An 18690-nucleotide genomic window follows, 5' to 3' on the forward strand; every position below is an offset into this window, starting at 1 on the left:
GCCGGAAGATCTGTAAGCTTTCTGCTGTCCTGATTTCAATGGGGAGCTCATTCCACCATTTTGGAGCCAGGATAGCAAACCCACGTGTTTCTGCTGATGGGAACTTGGGTCCCCCTCGCAGTGCGGGTGCAGCGAGCTGTTTGGCTGATATGATGCAGAGCGGAGTGCACGTGCTGGGGTGTACGGTTTAACCATGTCGTGGATGTAGGAAGGGCCAGATCCATTCGCAGCATGGTACGCAAGTACCAGTGTCTTGAAGTGGATTCTAGCAGTTACCGGGAGCGGAGGAGCGGCGTGGTGTGGGAGAATTTTGGAAGGTTGAAGACCAGACGAGCCGCTGCATTCTGGATGAGCTTCAGAGATCGGATGGCACATGCAGGTAGACCAGCCAGGAGGGAGTTGCAGTAGTCTAGGCGTGAGATGACGAGAGCCTGGACCAGAACCTGCGCTGATGTCTGGGTCAGGAGGGGACGTATCCTCCTGATGTTGTAAAGCGTGTATCTGCAGCAGCGGGTTGTAGCAGCGATGTTTGCAGTGAAGGACAGTTTGTTATATAGGGTCACACCTAGATTCCTTGCAGTCTGAGACGGGGAAACAACAGAGGTGCCGATGTTGATTGTTAGGTCAAGAGTGGGACAATCTTTTCCCGGAAGGAAAAGCAGTTCAGTCTTTTCAAGGTTGTATATATATTAAAATATATATATGAATATACTGTTCTTTAAAGAAGCCCTATTATGCTTTTTGTGTCTTTACCTGTAGTGTGTTCTATAGGTTTCTGTGCATCTAAATGGTCTGCAAAGGCTAAAATCCCTGTGTTCCCTCCAGAGGGAGTTTATCTCACACACTCTCCCTCCCTTCCTGAAGCGCCTTCATTGGACTCCTTTGTTTGCTATCATAACTTAGTGACCTCAATATGTAACACTTACGCTTCTATTGGCTACTGCTCAAACACATTGTATTGATAGGCTAAGGGGCGGGACATCTCTAAGCGGTCGACCAGTCACAACAGAGCCAACCAGCTAACCAATCAGAGCAGACTGGGCTCTGGTTTCAGACAGAGGGTGAAAAGAGGTGCTGCAGCACAGGCAGTATGAGAAAAATAAAGAGCTTTTGGAGCATTATAGCATGGAGACATGTCCCAGGAGAGACACTACATACTGATAAGAACCTGACAATGAGTAAAAAGGGCCCCTTTAATAATTAAACCATCAAAATAAATAATGTTTACCCTCTGAAATTTTATAGAAAAAGTAGCCCTATACTCTTTGAAGGCTTCTTTGAGTTTCTCTGCATTTTGAAGGGCTTGGTTCCTTTGTTGCTCAGCCCTGTAAGGGATGAGAGAGAGAAAAGGTCATTAACAAAACTCTAACAATAACTAATTGAAAAGTCAATCAGAAATATCAATAGAGTATGTGATTCTTTTCAACTTGAGATCCTGGTATGTCCCTTCAGGTACCACTAGTTATTATGAGAAAAATCATAGTGTTGCAGATACATTTGAGGTTTATGTAATTTCTCAAAACTTAAGAACTGTGATCTGTAATGTAATAAAATGAAAGTGTGTGCGGTACCCAGACAAAGTTAAAAGAATCACCGTTTGCACAGAGCTGCCTTGGTGTCCAGCTCTTCTCTGAGCGCGCTCACGTCCTCCGTGAGATTCGCCACCAATATGTCACTGTGGGCGGCTGCTTCCTGACTGCAGTCTGCCCTCAGCTCTGTTGCCCTGGAAACACACGGCACAAGATATTAAAGCTAGGTTTGATAGGAGGTTAAGGGAACAGTATGAAAATAATTGAAAGATAAAATGGAAATAATTGAAAGCCACTTCAAGCATGCCTAATTAGAGTATTTATAGGACTACATCAAGGGGATATATGGACAATTGTAGTGTTATGAATGACTAACTGTTCCCAAGAGCACATTACATGAATTTAAATGCACCATTTGTACATGTTCTGCCACAGAAGGCCCCTTCTATGAAGGTATTTAGAACAATAAAAAGGACAGAATTTGGGGGCCATTTTTAGGAGCCTAGGATCCTGGGAGTTTGTTATTAGATTCTCCAGGTTACATATTGTTGTATTGTTCAGGAGGTTTTGACTGGGACTTATGCACCTCCTCTGTAAGAAACTCATCTGGAGCCGTATTCACGAGGCTTGATCAGTTGATTACCAAATTCGAGGAAATAAAGTTTTATGACATTTCTAAAAATATTCACTTAGTCACTTAGTTAAAACTAGTTCCTGGAAAATATAAAAGTTATCCAGAAAGCATCTTAGAACATAAAGATTCTTAGGTGAACAATTGTAACGAGCAGGGTGGAGGTCTTTAAAGAAGATTTACTTAAGCAGAACAAATGGCAACAAAGGAGGTAGGAGACATATTCTCTATTTGAAGACTTTTGTATTCATGTTTGTGGTTTATCTCCCGCATCTACTGCCGAACGCAATAACTATTTAAGAGTGTAAGAGATCACAACACTTGTATTTTGCAAGTAAAGAAATCTAAAAAGCGTGAGCTGGTCTACAGATTTGCATGCCAACCAATGATGCTAGAGTGTCCAGCAATCACAACAATGTATGAGAGCTGAGACATTTCCACCGTTACTATTGATAAACCCTACCTACGAACCAAGTCAGCAAAGCCTGCTCACTAGCGTTAATATTTCTGTCTCTGTCTTGCTTAGAGTTGCTCAGAGAAGTCTCCTAAAGTACATCCTTAGCTAGGAATACTTGCTAGAATTGATTTCTTAGATCTTTTCTGTCTTTTCATTTTTTTGTGATTATGTGCCGAGGTGTCTGATGACTAAAACTATTCACCAGGTTCAAATATATACAAACAACCAAGATCAAACATGGTATTGTTCAAAATTTGGTAAAAAGACTATTTATGAATGCTTCTGACAGTAAACAACACACATGCGCAAAAAGGATAGGTTTCTAACACAGTCAACCAAATGAAATGCCGCATCACCTTGGTTCAATTACAGATTTCTCTAGATTTAAAAAGTGTTGAACACATTTTACATAATTGAAGTACTCCATGAAAAAAAAAAATCGTATTTGAGTCTTACCGTTTACATTTGATTTGGGAAGGTTTATAGTTTTAACATCAATTCGGTATCCAGTGTGTAGAAATAGGCATGCAATTGTCACAATACAGTTACATAAATAGCGACAGTAATCTGTGTTGAGGGGGGGTTACTTTAGTTGTGCAGTTTGAGTCTCCAGCTCTGCTTGAAGCTGACGAATCTGCTCACTCATGACTGCCAAACTGCTCTTAACCCCCAGCCTGGGGCCTCTGAAGCGGCCCTAAAAAACAACAAACAACACACAGGATATTTATTTACAGTTGTACTCATCACACATCTGTAACAGTGGTTAGGTTCTCATTGTTGTGCCTTGACATTTCATGTGAAGAGTCAATGGAGCAATGTATTTTGCAACAAAACACTGAAACTACGAACTCTTATGAAACAGTAAATAAATAAAACTACTTTGCATAATTTACTAGCGTATAAAGAATCCAAGGTTTTTTCTGATTTCTTTACAACTTATATTTCCTATCGTTTATATAGAATGTAGTATACACACACACCATTCTACTGGTCATAATGATATATTTACTGTGTATTTTCCATTGTGTGTAATGCCTTGATAACCTGCTGCTGCCTGCTTAAATACCTTTCTTTCCCCCAATGCGGACCCATCCATCTATCCATGTAAATCCCCATATTTAGAGCCTATATTGAATATTGCCTTTATGTAAGAGATATTGTAAATAGGGGAAATAAAGTGATTAAATGTGACATTTAACACCCATCCATCTATGTATCTATATACTATAAAGCACAACATAGAGCATTAGAAGATTTCAGCACCTCCATTCAGGGATTATCACCACACCTGAGACCTGGAGGAGGACAGTTCATACTGCATGGCATCGAGGTCGCTGATGAGCTGCATCTGTTCATCCTGCACGCTCAGACAGGCGTTCTCCTGACGCAGCCTCGCAGAAAAAGACTCCATCTCTACTGACTTGAATGAGGCAGACTGAGGGGGAAGAGAGAACACAAGTGTGGATGAGACATGTGTTGCAGTTTGAAAGGATGTACTTGATATGCCTTAAGTTGATTTTCTCAAGCTAAGCCTAAAGCATTGGCTGTATATACAAAATGGAAGTAGTCACCGTGATATCAGCTATGTGTGTGGACTGCTGTTTTGAACCCTTGAGTTGGGCATTTTCTTGGTTTCACAAACCCGAAATGAGACAAGAAGTGGTGTCTAAGTACAATCTCACGCCGAACCGTTTGACAGTTTGAGCCGGCTTTAATGTTACTACTAACTTTCATGAATAGAAAACTCACTGTTCTATAAAAGTCCATAATTCACTGCATTCTATTTCGCTGTAAATTACTGCTTTATTTTATTGCTATCTATACTTTTTTTTACAGTGTTCTTAATATAGTTCGCTATCTGTGTACTTTAAAAAAAAGATGTTGTTTTAAATGTTATGTATGCACCATGACATCAAGTCAAATTCCTCGTACGTGTGAACCTACCTGGCAATAAACCCTTTTATGATTGTGCTTCTGCTGGTTATTTGAAAGAATGCAGGTTTAAGGAAGTCTTTTTTTGTCAAGTCTCAAAAATTGACGCTTGGTCTAAAAGTAATAAAATTCGTCAAATATGAATCTGTCATGTGACTCAAACCAAACGTCTCAAATTGGCCCATTTAAATCTATTCCACACAACCCAGAGAAGAGCAGTTTAATATCTACCCACATATTTCTTCGTTAGAGGGACCAATTATACTTTTTGCACGCTTGCACTCATACAGTATGTAACATGAAAATGTTCGTACGCAATGTACAGAATATCTTGATGGCCGTTTGTTATTCTTTCACCCACAAGCTTGGTGTTTCTTACCTGAGAGATGGGGGAAGGTGGGGTGAGACTGCCAGCAGCAGCACGTCTCTCAGCCGTCCCACTGACAGGACTCTCCTGGCAAACACAGCCCGACTGGGATGGAGGAACATCAGGTGTCTGCAGGTCGGTGAGGGTTAGGTGCTCACACTGCTCAGGACTCGTCTGCTCACATTCCCCTCTGTCTTCATGGCCTCCTGACTGACTGTACAGCATGTATATACAAAAGGGGATCAAGAGAGGAGGATGAGGAGTCAAACACAGCATCAGAACTACTCAAATACATTTGACATTTAGATTTAAAACAATAACTCTCTTTCCAACACTGGACTATGTAAACTCACAATACATTCATTGTGACGAATTCCATTATCTGGATAATTGTGAATAGATATTGTATAAAGATAAAGATTTCGTTATAGACAATTACTTTGTCTAAATTGATCATAACAAGCACATATGGTAATATGTTGCTATTCATGTTGCACTAAAGTTCTAAAAAGAAATTGAAAATAATATCAAATATTTAATTCACACGAGTATACAAAAACAGGTTTTACATAATGGTTATGTTGTTTAGGCTAATTATTTATCAATTTACCCAAAATAATATGGTTGGAGTCATTCCTAGCATTCGGTGCCATTTGAGCTAGGTTAATAAAAAAATAAAAAAATAAAATTTTCCATGTTTTTATTTTTATTTAATCTGAATGATGGCTTGTTAAAGTATAAGAAAAATATTTTGTTCAAGCTCAGGATATTATGTTAAAAAAAAAATCTTTTTGAACATCCCCAGTTACTGTGTCCACCCTGTTAATGTGAAAAATAGTAACAGGGTGGACATTTTATGCTAAACTTGGCTATTGCTACATGTTTGATGATAATCAAGCTAGCACTTGGTGACAACAGAAACACATATTTGACAGATATATTTACCATATTTTCTAAATGTAAAACAAATGATCAGTTCCACTAAAAATGAGCATAACAGCGTGGACATGTTGTGCTTTACCGCAACAGTTAAGTTATTTAAAACATTAAAAAAAACGTTGAAGGAAGAATGCATACACTCTGCTTCTTGAAGATGATTTTCCCACTCAAAATGTATCCTTCTTCTTGAGTCATACAAATAGTAGAATAGTAAAGGGGCGTGTCCAGAGGGATTCAAATCAGATTAACAGGGGACACACACTTTAAAAAAAATGTTAAACAATAAAAATGAATTAATAAAAAATAATTACATTTGGTGAGGAATATTAGCAAGAGGGTTATAAAACAGTGACAAAAATGTAGAATTTGTTTGTATTTCTTCTTTTTTTATATCTGTTACAGAAGTTGAGCGTGATTGGGGACACAGCAATTTGGCCTACTTGTGCTAAAGAGTAATTATTTAGAATTTTGAATATCCTGGGTAAATAACTTTGTTGTTTTATGGTAGAGGGGGATACACATTTAAAACCAAGCTTTTAAAAAATAAGCATTAGACCTTTTAAATACAAAATATATGATATAATGTGTTGGGGACCTAAATGGCACCGAATGCTAGGAATGACCACTTCACCAAAATTAATATATACAGACAAGTTACAAGAAAACAAAGCAAACTGAAGTGGGAGGGCAGAAAGCATAGCTTCAGAAATATATTGCAAGTTATCCAATCATATCGTTGTTGGTCAAAGACATCAAATATTATTGCAAAATAAATACAAACTTTATGTTAATTACGTTTTTGTTTTTTTATTAAAGCAAATTACAATTATTTTAAGTCTCAAGGTAACATATTATGGGGTCATGTACAGGGGGCTGAAATAACAAGACATTAACAACAAATTAAAAGACATACACAGATCACAATACAATTTCCTATAAGACTAAAACAATGATCATTTGTAAAGATTAACTAAAGCCTTATAAATCTGGTTTTATTAAAGAAAAAAATGCATATTATTGGTTAACTGGATTAATTAAAGTCAATACCAGAAAAGTTGATTAACATACGTTTGTGTAATCTGTTAGGGAAATATTCCTGAATTACCTATTATACCACAATTAATACTTTAGAGATTTGGGTCCATCTGTCATTTCTGTGTGATTGCTTATGTTTGTTGTGTTTTTTCCTTGTTTTGTTGTTTTATTAATGTGATCAGATTCTTGTATGCTCTGCAGAAAGGGAATCTGCAGTAAACCATTATTAACTTGTCACACTAGCATCAAATGAGCAACGTTGGATACTTTTTGTAAGTATTCTCTCGCATAAATATACAATGAATGCGTAAAAACTCTTTGTAATATCCTGAACTGCTGGTGTCTGTGGTTTCTCTCAGTGGTAGAAGTGCTGTTGTACACATTAGCAGCAGGTTCACTGTGTGTCTGAGTACATGTCATGCAGTGTGCTGCTCACCTCAGTTTCTGTCCCACACTGATCAGACTGAGCTCTGTCAGTAGAAGCAGATTCCTCAGACTGACCACATCTTCGGTTAAACTGCTCTCGTTCTCAAACATTAGAGTAACGATGAGTACATGGTAACTACTCAACGACTTGTCGACTTGGTGAGGTTGGTTTTAAGTTGCAACATATCTAACGTGAATGTTTGAAAAAGTGAAGAACACCCACAACTAAGTGATATCATCAACAAATCGGTAAGTTAATAGTTAGCATGGCAGCTAGCTTAGCTACACTCGATAAATGTAAACAAAGATGCTTAACAGGTGGCTAGCTAATTCGCATTATCGTTCCAAAGCCTATAACCTACCGAACAACCTCACTGACAACATTTAAGTTCCGAGTATAATATTAAATGCTTCCAGTCACTGTAAACGTTTAAAATATATGTATTTAAAACTTCTAGTTCAACAAAACTTTCCAGGATACCGTGTAGAAGCAATGTAGCCGGAACAATTTGTATTTTAAGTCCCCGCCCACGCCTTAACAACACCTTTTGTGATTGGACGAACAGAAGCTGTGTGCGCATTGATTGGTGGAGAGGGTTGCTAATTACAGTAGGCCCGAACACTGGCGCCTGCGCTAAACTGGCACTTTTCAACGGTAGTTTTGGCCCTAGAGTTAAGATTCTTTTGACAAAAGCATAATAAACAAACAATACAGATCAACACCATCATTCCATTCAGAACAGATATGTGAATAATAAAAGAACAGATTAAATTACAACCTTTGATTCATTTAAATTAAATTATGTCTCAGAGTTTGGGAATTATGGCAGGTTTAAAAAAATAGATGAAGGCGAATTTCAAGCTGTCCCCCACTCTAGCTGTGACATCACGCACTAAGCCTGAGTGCGCAATACACACTAATGTTAAAATCTGAAGAAGGCCTCTTTACCAAGGTCTGAACCAGTCCCGGCGTCAAGAGGGGGCGTGAGGGGGCGTCGCCCCCTCACGCGGACTGTCCGCCCCCTCAATCAAAATAGTATTTTTTTTATTGTTTTTTTATTGTTTTTAGTTTTATTACAACAGTTTATGATGTGTTAAAAACAACAGAAAACTCCACTGACAAACCAAAATGAACAGCATGGGTAAATAAAAAAACAGCTTTGCAATTTACGCAGTTTACGTCATGAGACGTAAATTGACGGTCACTGACGGTCAGTGCGTCATCCCGCCATAAAACAAAAACAAACGAAGCAACGTAGCAGCTATTTTAATTCAAGCGGACATTCAGAATATTTTATACAGTCTATGGACAGAATGGATATTCGCAAATGGCTGAAAAAGCCAGAAACAACCACACCGTCGGCGGCATCCCCGCCGCCTGGCAGCAGCAGCAGCAGGAGTACGTCATTACGCCGCCTCCCGTTGATTTAAAACGCGCCCGTGGGTCGTAAAGGTATACAGGCTGACGCACCCGTTGATTGAAAACGCTGCTCTGGGTCGTATTAATGGGTCGGAAAACGAGGAAAACAATCGACCTATTTGGTCGTATTAGTTGGAGGACTTGTTGCAGCGTATTAGTTGGAGGACTTGTTGCGATCGTGACAAAACGTGACAAAAGGTTGTAATAAACTGCTGCTAGAAATGAATAATGGGAAAGCTACGTGGCTATGGGTCGTAATATCGTGATCAACACTGCTTAAACAATCGACCTATTTGGTCGTTTTTTGTAGGAGGACAGGCTGCACGATCGTAATCCCGTGAACTTTAACCTTGCGCATCAATAAAAGTGCGACGAGCCAAGAAGATGAAGATGAAGAAGAAGATGAAGAAGAAGAAGGATTGTTAAAGAGCGTCAGAGCTTTACAAGTGGTAAATCTGATTTCTGTATTTCATTTGATTTGTTTACGCTTTTAATTAATCCTGTCGTTTTTCTACTAAGCATGTTTAACCACGATATTTCAGTTTTACGTTTTAGGGCTGGCCCGTGGCATAGGCAGTATAGGCGAATGCATGTTGTTAGCAATAGCATGGCTGTAAAGGTTAGCGCTTAGCGCTTAGCTTATATGCGCTAACGGATATGTATTGCAATATAAGAAGGTTCGTCTACAACAAGTTGTAGGGAGAGTTTTCTCCTTCGCACAAAAGGAGCTAAAATCTTGCCTAAAAACAAAACCCTTGGTAGCACGTGACATAACACATAACAATGGCAAAAGTATGTATATTCAGCTAACCAGACCAGGACATGATATGAACGTAAACAATGCGAAAGGAAATGGCACTTTAATAATAATAATAATAATAGTTGACATTTACATGGCGCTTTTTATAATGCACACACTTTTTCTTTCTTCGAAATGTCACCTAACATGTTGCATTAATGATAGTTAGGGTAAGTTCAACACTTGAATATCATCAGGTCATAGTTGTTTCACTACTTTAAACATTCGCTAATTCAACTTAAGTTTTGTGAAAGCATCACATCTAGTTAAAAAGAGAAATATATTTCCCTGTAATTACTGATTTACCTGGGACTTGATTGATTTTGGTGCCTGTAGTTTTATTTTGGCGAATGCTTATTTATGAAGCAACAATTAAATTACATGGTAGCACAGCTAATCTGAGTTCATCTGTTTGGTTTTTTTCAGGTCATCTATCAATTCAATTATATGAAGTAGCCTATTATCATAAAAAAATCAACGGTTCTTTTCAGAGCCATATTCCTCTTCCTACTCTCTTTCACCCCTCTCGTTTTCTTGTCTTTTGTTTTGTTTTTCTCCCTCCCTGTATGTCAGTTCATCCTTTGTTTGTTGTTGCCCTTTTTATCCTCACTTAAAAATGGCATCCAAGCAACTGAATGAATGGCTAGAGATAGGGAATGCCCTCGCAGATGAGTTGGCAAATAAGGCAAGTACAACATTATCCAAAAATGTATTATAACATTTACTCAAATGATAACAGACACACACATTACAAAGATGTGTGTGCAACAATTAAGGGAAATATATAATCTCTTTTATATATTTATATATTAAGATACCAAAGAAACCAAAGAAACCGAAGATACAGAAGATACCAAAGAAAATAACGCAAGGATAAAATGTTTCCTGGAGGAAGAGGGACCTGGATGGGAACATTATAGCCCAACATTGGAATAAGAATCGATCTGGTCTGTAAAATATAATCTAGTTCTAGTGTTTCATTAAGTTTTAATGTCGTTGGTCGGTCCTCAATAATGTTTCCCATAAATTCGTACTTTGTTTTATGCAGTTAAACCTTCCAGCTCTCAGAAGTCCCCAGAGGTCGAGGAGACACATGAGATTCCTCTACAGGTCCCAAGTCTTGGTATGCACAATGAATTCTTAAATTATCCTTCAACTTGAAATGTAGGTAATTGTTTGTAGTATGTAATAGCTTTGTTCATGATACATTGTAAAGTGAAAAGCCATGTATGGAATATCTTTTTTAAATTAAACTAAATTCCATGATTTGTTTTATATTTTGTTATTTTAGATCAACATCTTCAGACACTGAGAAACCTGTTGGGTTCTCTCACTGTCCCTGCATCATCAGAAGAAACACCCACTGCATCAACATGGACCCAAAGACAGTTGAAACGTGAGCAAACATTCAGAGCTGCAATGCCAGAGCTCCTTAATTTGAAATTGGCTGCAGAGATTGTCACTACACGTTCCTGTCTCCAATGCAAAACTGCTGATGCTGTGGTCCGGTGCTTGGACTGTGTTCCACCAGGAACTCCCTTTCTTTGTCCGGCATGTGACCCTATTATCCATGGTAAACATGTCTTCCATGACAGGGAAGCCATGTTTGATGGGTTTTACAGACCTATTCCTCCCACATCCTTAGTGGTTGTGGATGAAAGTGGCCAATATGGACTCTGTGAACAAGGTGGGTTCAAATAAGGTATTACATATTCCCTTACCATGGTTTCCTAATGTGCACTACATATACAGCGGCATCATTTTCACCATGTCGGAAGTTTGCTTTAACAGTTAAAATGTCTCAATTTGTATTGACTACATTTCCTAACATGTCCTAACATGCATATGAATCTCTGAAATTGTCTTTGCTGCAGTGTGTCTGCTTCCAATTCCTCCGCCATCCCAAATCTGCTTCTGTGGTCCAAGCCAAGATTTCACCATCATCCCAGGAAAGCAGACCGTGTTGGTGACTATCAATGGTTTGTGGCCACCAGAAGACGATCAAGCAGAAATACAGGATTACTATTATACTTTTGTCCTACATTGCATAGATAGCTGTCAAATTGCACATTTATATTTTTTCTCAGGTCCATACAACGTTCGTCTGCCTTCTGTGTGCTGCCCAATTTGTTCCGCCAAATGGTCCCCGAGCATAGGTGACTTGCTGGGATACAAATACTGGCCAGCAACCGACAGCTGCAAAATTATTTTTAACTTTGATGTGTTCACATCATTCGAGCAAATGAAATTGGCCAGCCCAGCATTATCCCAGCAAGTATTTATAAAAATGCTTGAACATCGATCGTTTTCCACAGGAAGGGTAAGAATAAAATGTGGTTTTCAAGATTTTTGAATACCAAACTTTTAATTAACCAAATGAATACCATTCTTTTTTCCAGACAGGCAGAATCTGTAGCGATATCTTCCACAGAGTCTTTCGGGAGTTTGCCTTCTGTAATTACAGACAAGAAGATCTATGCCTGGTGGAGCCCTTTAAATGCCCAGCATGCACACCTGACATGCTGGCTATTGCTGTAGATGGCAATAGAAAGCATTATCGCTTCAAGAAGTCCAGAGGGTCAGTGAAATCATATTCTCATTTTAGTTGTTGTTTTATTGACTAAGCTGAATGTCTTTGCTGAAATGTCTAACTTTCCCCAACTCTGCAATTTCTTTTTCCAAAGTTTGTAGACCATCAGAAAACAATAGTTGGTTTGAAATTACACATAATTATATAAATCCAATTCATAAAAATTATTATATATGACGCCTGTAAAGTTAACTCAACTTTAAAATGTTAAATGGTTGACGTTAGTTGGATATGTTGGAGCTAAGAACCAGTTTTGGATATAATCGCTTCATGAAAAATGTATTAAATTGCCCAGGAACCTTTTTCTATGCCTTCCTCTGCCCTATTCCATGCCCATCAATATAAAGGATGTACTTTTATTTTTACCTTTTTACAAGAAGTCAGTAAACTTTTCACTAATGTTAAATAATGGTGGCAAAAGACTTTACACAGAATTACAGATCAAATTCACAAAGACCTTTTCCACATTTATGAAAATGTTATGGCAAAAGCAAATTGGCCACATTAAATAGAGGACACAATCAAACTTATGTATGTATGATAATGTTGCTTACAATGTCTTTCTCGAATTTCGCAGGACAGATGAACCGTCTCTATTTGATGGACTGTTCATTGCCCAGGACAGTAAAGTGTCTGCCTTTGTCGACAAAATCAGGAGCCAGATGACGATTGTAAGAATCTATTCAATCCCTTAACCCTTTATTTATTTTTCTTAGCACAGGGTTAAATGTAACAGATTGTGTCGATTTCAGAAAAGTGGTCGTGATGTTTGTGGACCGGCAACATTCACAGCTTGCAGAGAAACCTCACACAATTCCAGGGCCAAGGTGGATGAGGAAGGACTGCAAATAGCTGTGTGCAGACATGGCATCTTACTACAAGGCCTAAATCACTACCGTGGTGAAATATATGCCTACCCAATGTTCCTGCAGAAGGAGCTGGCTGAAGTTGCGAATGCAACATTCTTTTGTATGGATGTTGCCTGCAGGTAGTTATAACTATTGCAAAATTGGAAGTGTTTGTGGGAAACGTGTTATCTATTTAATTCTTGCACATCCAGTAGATGTAAAGCAAAAAAAACATTCATTTGGATAAATGCTGATGTTGGTTACAAGGATTGTACTGGTAATTTTAAGGACCTGGTTTATCTTTTTACTATTATGCCATCATGCAACTGGAAAAGCTAATTGATTTTGTCATTACAGGTACTGGCCTTATTTGGAGAAGATGGCAGCAAAGTTGCCTGAGCTCCAACCACTTACAGAGATGAAACCTTTTCTCTCTGTAATGCACGCCAAGGCCCACACAGGCAAATGCGAGGTACAGTATGCAAGTTAAACATTTGTGTCACTAGATTCAAATGTTTTAGAAATTGTAGTGCACATAAGAATATCATGTAGTATATTCTATTCAAGCCTGTGGAATAATTGTAATAGTTACAAATGTTGACAAAATTGTTACAAAACAGACTGTCACAAGGATAGGCTTCCAAAACCCATTATGTTTATTTTAGTAAATATATCCGCACTGTAGAAATAATGAATGAATAGAGCTTCAAATAACTGCAGTTGTGACATTGTAGTTCAAAGCATAATTCAATATCAGAACATTTTAACTTTCTGAAATTGCTCCTGACACTGATGATAACTAAAGATGTACAGTACAAGAAATTATAATATTGAACTAAATAGCTAGATCTCATTGTTTATGATTCTGAGCAGGTGAAGTGGGGTGGCAGAAGCCAGGAAGGTGCTGGAAATACTGTTGGCGAGGAAGTGGAACAGGTTAACAGCTTCCTCTCAAGGGCAGCTCTGACAACAAAATACATGACCAAATCAGGTTGGTAGAGGAAAACAAATAGTTTTAAGTAGTGCCACATTGTAAAGCTCATATGAATTTTCATGTTTTTGTGTTTACAGCTAGAGCAGATATGATAACCGTGCTGGCTATGCAATGGAACCACAGGAAGGTGGAGAATCTCCACAAGACACTCTCAAAGAGATTTGTCAAAGTAAGACGTCCATGCTGCATTTCAAAATGTATATTAAGACTATCCGAGTTTGTTGTTGTAGTAATTTAACACCATCCTTAGCTACATGTTGTTGAATTGAATGTATTCTGCAATCATTTCATTATGATGGTGCTGCCATGGCACACTGTTCTGCCAAGAGAGTCTCTGTTCTGTTTGTTTTTAATAAAGCACTATAGGTTGATTCATCTGAATTTCTGGATAATAATAATAATAATAATAATAATAATGTTAATCCTGCTTGATCTTGAAAAAAAAGGGAAACTAAGGTGATACTTGCCAACCTTGAAGAGAAGGTGTTTAGCATTTCATGTTGTTGTCTGGTCAGTTAATGTGCATAAAGGAATTCAGTAAAAAACAACCTTCTCAACCAACTGGAACGCATATTCACTTTTTCCTTTTAAACATTCTAACCAGACTACACAGAGAGCACAAACTGAAGTGGACAATCTTGAGAGTCTCAAGCAAGAGCTGAACATCTCCCTGGAGGACACGGAGCAGTGGGTGTTGGAGGTCAAGCAATGGGCAGCCACTGGTATGTTATATGATCACTGTGGTATAGATTTGGTTCCATATTTCCAAACATTTGGCTTCATGTTTTATGATTACACCTTGTTGTTTCTGTTTTCAAGAGAAACATGGAGCCCAGAGTAGCCAAGAGGAGCTCCAGAGAGAAATAGATGAAATTATTTATTCCCTCCGAAGAAAGAAACACGACCTCTATCGACAAAATGGTATTTATTATTACGTTATCTAGAAACAATATTTGTTTCTTGTTGTTGTTGTTTGTATTATTAATATTAGTTTATTTGTATTTTGTTTTACTTTACAGACAGCAACCAAACAAGGCAACGCAAACGGAGAAGACTGACAGAGCTCAAGAAGAAACTCAGAGAGAGGATACTGCAGTACAACACCATTGATGCCTGTTCAGAGAAAATTGACACAGAAGCAGCATGCGGTCTGTCTGAGGATGTCATTCTGCCCTGGGAGGCGCAAGGAGATGGTAAGAAACAACTTGTTTTTGTTTGCCCTAGATATTCCATAAATTCAGTTGAAGTACTAGAATACAATCACCAATGTAACACAGAGCTATCAACATAGGTGTCACAAATCATCATGATCACAACAAATCATTTTAAAATAATTATATTGAAAGGTCTGTATGATGTTGCCCTATCAAGTCTTAATAGTCTAGTCTCACTGGGACAGGCATATCTATGGAAACAGTAAAACCCTTCCTGACCACCCTGAACTGCATACTAATGTTGAATCTCAAGACATACTGAATGTAATTCTGCCAACATAGACAGAATTGAAAAAATTCAGCAAGCGGCGAGGTTGAATTTTTTTTTACCAGATTTTAAGGTTTTGGTCAATTTAATTAAAAAAGATTGAATACAAACTGATATTATTTGTTTTATTAGCCTTACCATTGTGGTTGTTATATTTTGTGTTTTTTCCATTATAGTGGTGAACCTGCGCACAAAGAGGCGACTTTTTGACCAGGTTATGCTGGTCAGGCGTATGGAAGAGGAGAAAGTCATCATTGTGAAGGAGATGACCCAGCATTGTCAAAATCTGAGGCAGGCACTGGACAAACTGGACCGCCTCCTTCATCAGACAAAAGACGACATCAGAAACCAAAGTATGTTCCACAAATACCGATTTATAACATTTGCCACTGCCCCCCTCCCAGTGTCAAATGTCTATCACTGAATAGCATCTGTAATGATTGCATTTTTTCTGAATCACAAATCTTTTTAGCTAATATACAGCCTCGGAGTTAAACATTCAAATTGCTTCTATGGAACCAACATCAATGCTAACTAAAAGTTGCCTTACATAGACTGTCATTTTGTCTTTTTATTTTAGTTTCTCCAAGCGATATAACAGAAGAGGGATACAGGGGACTGCACTGCTGTATTTTACACCATCAATATCTTCTGGAGCAGAAACTGAGCAGAGTCACCAGCACCTACAGCTGTATTGGCTCGGACTCGTCTTTTCTCATGATGGAGGAAGACATTGAAGACGGTAATGAGGACGACGAACAGGACGGTGATGAGGACGGTGGTGAGGACAACGAACAAGACGGTGATGAGGACGGTGATGAGGACAACGAACAAGACGGTGATGAGGACGGTGATGAGGACAACGAACAAGACGGTGATGAGGACGGTGATGAGGAAAACTAACAGGACGGTGATAAGGACAACAAACAGGACAACGAACAGGACTTAACAAGTCTATTGTGTTGTATGCATGTCAACGTATTAAAACGAGTATTACGATTGAATGGCTTGTTTATTACCTTTTTTTTTATATGATCCTGCTTTGCATTTACTATGTCTGGTATTCAAGTAAATGCCATTAGCAGTTATCAGTCACCTTCAGATCCGAGTTACCTCGAGGGCCAGAGGTTCCCCACCCCTGGTATAAGGTTTTGGTGATCACCCTTATTATCATCATGTCATTTAATCATGATCTGTTTAATTAGCCAATGCTTACATCCAAAGAATGTGTCTAGACTTTACTCCTACAGACACACACTAACAATACAAATTGAGCTAAGTAATACACTCACGAGCCACTTAATTAGGTACACCTTGCTAGGATGGGTTGGACCCCCATCTGCTTTCAGAACTGCGTTAAGTCTTCATGGCATAGATTAAACAAGGTACTGGAAGCATTCCTCAGAGATTTCACTCAATATTGACCTGATCGCATCACACAGTTGCTGCAGATTTGTCGGCTGCACATCCATGACGCAAATCTCTCGTTCACCATATCCCAATGGTGCACTGTAGGATTTGGATCTGATGACTGTGGACTGTGACATTTGAGTAAAATTAATTGTCATGTTCAAGAAACCAGTTGGAGAATATTTGAGCTTTGTGACACGGTGAGTTATCCTGCTGGAAGTAGCCATCAGAAGATTGGTACACTGTTGTCATAAAGGCATGGACATGGTCAGCATAACCCGGTATCACGGCAAGACGTGAACATGTGACGATTTACCATGATGGGAGACGTGAAGCTGTCACGATTTCGTCCCTTCAAACGTGACAATTACACAGTATTGTTAACGTGGCCCAACCAGTGGAGATATACCCGGAAATGCCAAGCAAATGCTACCCCGACGGTCGGTTGTTATTATTATCAATATTAATATAATAATGATTTCATTTGTAATAGTCACACTCAATTTCGCCAATTTTCTGTTGCCCCAGCTGGTCGGCACCTCTTTTAGCAGATACAAAGGCTATATTCATTTATTAAATCGATGTGTGTGGATGTGGAATTAACGGACGTGACGTTGCACGATTGCGTTACCAGGCAACAGCTTCGGTTCATGTTAATTTATAAACTCTTCAACTCGAACCGTAGTTATATTTTAAAACATTTTAGAAAGCCTCATGAAATATTTTAATGTACATTTTAATTTAAATGTGAAGGAATGTGTGTATAACAAAATACATCCGTCAAAAACAATACCGGAAACAGACGTAGGCAAGATCCTCGGTTATGGCTAGAAAGGATCCTTCTATTGTAAATATGACGTCACGTTCTCGTTGTAACTCTCGTTGTAATCGGAGCGGCTCGGAAACACATCTACAGCAGTAACATGATGCAACATACACATTAATGCAGCAGCAATATTAATAGAGAAACATCAGACATAATAGTAAAACACTGCAAGGGAACATTTTATTGCACCAGGAGCTATCTTGGGACTTTTACTGCGACAACGTTGACTTGCCTGTGAATAAAAAATAAACCATAGTGTTGGTGATCTACAGTGTTGTCATTCTTCTTTGAACACCAGCAAGACCGCTTTTCAACGATCACACTCCCTGTCATTGACATAATTAATAGATAGTTTAGCTTCTCACCATCATTTGCTGTGGCCAACTGATGTTAACGATCCTAACTGAAAGGCTGCCTGCCAAACGTAAACATTCAGCCACGTGACATTCAGCCGAACTCTCGCGAGAGTTTTACACAAGACGGATCCTTTCTAGCCATAACCAAGATCCTCAGCTCGGTGATTCATGGTTTAGCCGCAATGCACGTTGGGAAATGGTGTTTATGCGATGTGAAATCCGAAAACATTTAAAAAAAAAAAAAAAATACTTTATTCCGAGTTTGCTTGCTTTTCTCTTTGGAGCTAATCACATAACGGCATTGTAATACATGGTTCGGCTGCATTACATATTACATATCTGCCGTAGTTATCTATTTATAGAGCCCTGATGAGAAGACTTCTATACAAACAGGAAGAACTGCCGCCAAAACTGAAAACGTGACGTGGATCACAAATATATCAGCCATTTAACAACATCTTAGATTTATTTTCACACAATATGTCTCCTTGCAATATCAACAGTAATTCGGCTGACTTTTATATTGGATCCAATTGGTAGATAGGCAGTATTTACACCATAACGGTGCACAGCTGATAAACGGGCACCTAGTGGTTAAAGCATGTTATTGAATTTTATTATTATTATTAACTAACAGAATAAGAGACCT

General features: G+C 38.5%; 2 protein-coding genes across 10 annotated transcripts in view; one reads left to right on the forward strand and one right to left on the reverse strand.

Annotated features, from left to right (window-relative positions):
- ccdc18 (coiled-coil domain containing 18) overlaps nt 1-7802 on the reverse strand; it is a 29858-nt gene extending 22056 nt beyond the window's left edge. For 5 of the 6 annotated variants that reach the window (XM_079648277.1, XM_079648273.1, XM_079648276.1 and 2 more), the window contains exons 1-6: nt 7327-7801; nt 4929-5130; nt 3906-4052; nt 3205-3311; nt 1595-1723; nt 1229-1325 (exon numbers count right to left, since the gene is read on the reverse strand). In XM_079648277.1, coding sequence (XP_079504403.1) covers nt 1229-1325; nt 1595-1723; nt 3205-3311; nt 3906-4052; nt 4929-5130; nt 7327-7427 — 783 coding nt within the window. In that variant the 5' untranslated portion in view covers nt 7428-7801. Of the gene's footprint in view, nt 1-1228; nt 1326-1594; nt 1724-3204; nt 3312-3905; nt 4053-4928; nt 5131-7326 lie in introns of all 6 variants that reach the window. The other variant, XM_079648275.1, reaches the window with a different exon arrangement.
- A 214-nt stretch (nt 7803-8016) lies between these two features.
- Nucleotides 8017-16453, forward strand: LOC307018155 (uncharacterized protein). 4 transcript variants are annotated; one of them, XM_079648278.1, is made up of 17 exons: nt 8017-10220; nt 10350-10482; nt 10584-10658; nt 10827-11222; nt 11410-11514; nt 11623-11855; nt 11935-12113; nt 12703-12796; nt 12878-13113; nt 13331-13445; nt 13847-13964; nt 14045-14136; nt 14572-14689; nt 14787-14888; nt 14987-15160; nt 15626-15802; nt 16030-16453. In XM_079648278.1, the coding sequence occupies exons 4-17, from the start codon at nt 10955-10957 to the stop codon at nt 16350-16352; spliced, it is 2334 nt and encodes a 777-aa protein (XP_079504404.1). In that variant the 5' UTR covers nt 8017-10220; nt 10350-10482; nt 10584-10658; nt 10827-10954; the 3' UTR covers nt 16353-16453. The 4 variants fall into 4 exon arrangements, with proteins under 4 accessions (XP_079504404.1, XP_079504405.1, XP_079504406.1 ...); XM_079648279.1 differs by having other exon boundaries at nt 8017-9185; nt 9962-10220; nt 10350-10658; XM_079648280.1 differs by having other exon boundaries at nt 8017-9185; nt 10109-10220; nt 10350-10658.
- Nucleotides 16454-18690: the final 2237 nt, after the last annotated feature.

The sequence above is a fragment of the Notothenia rossii genome, assembly GCF_949606895.1.
Source record: "Notothenia rossii genome assembly, chromosome: 9".
In the NCBI taxonomy this organism is placed as follows: domain Eukaryota; kingdom Metazoa; phylum Chordata; class Actinopteri; order Perciformes; family Nototheniidae; genus Notothenia; species Notothenia rossii.

Coding starts and splice junctions, on each gene's coding strand:
- LOC307018155 (XM_079648278.1), top strand. CDS start 10,955: ATGCCAGAGCTCCTTAATTTGAAATTGGCTGCAGAGATTGTCACTACA. Junction 13,114..13,330: donor TGTATGGATGTTGCCTGCAG/GTAGTTATAACT, acceptor TTGTCATTACAG/GTACTGGCCTTATTTGGAGA. Junction 15,803..16,029: donor AGACGACATCAGAAACCAAA/GTATGTTCCACA, acceptor TTTTTATTTTAG/TTTCTCCAAGCGATATAACA.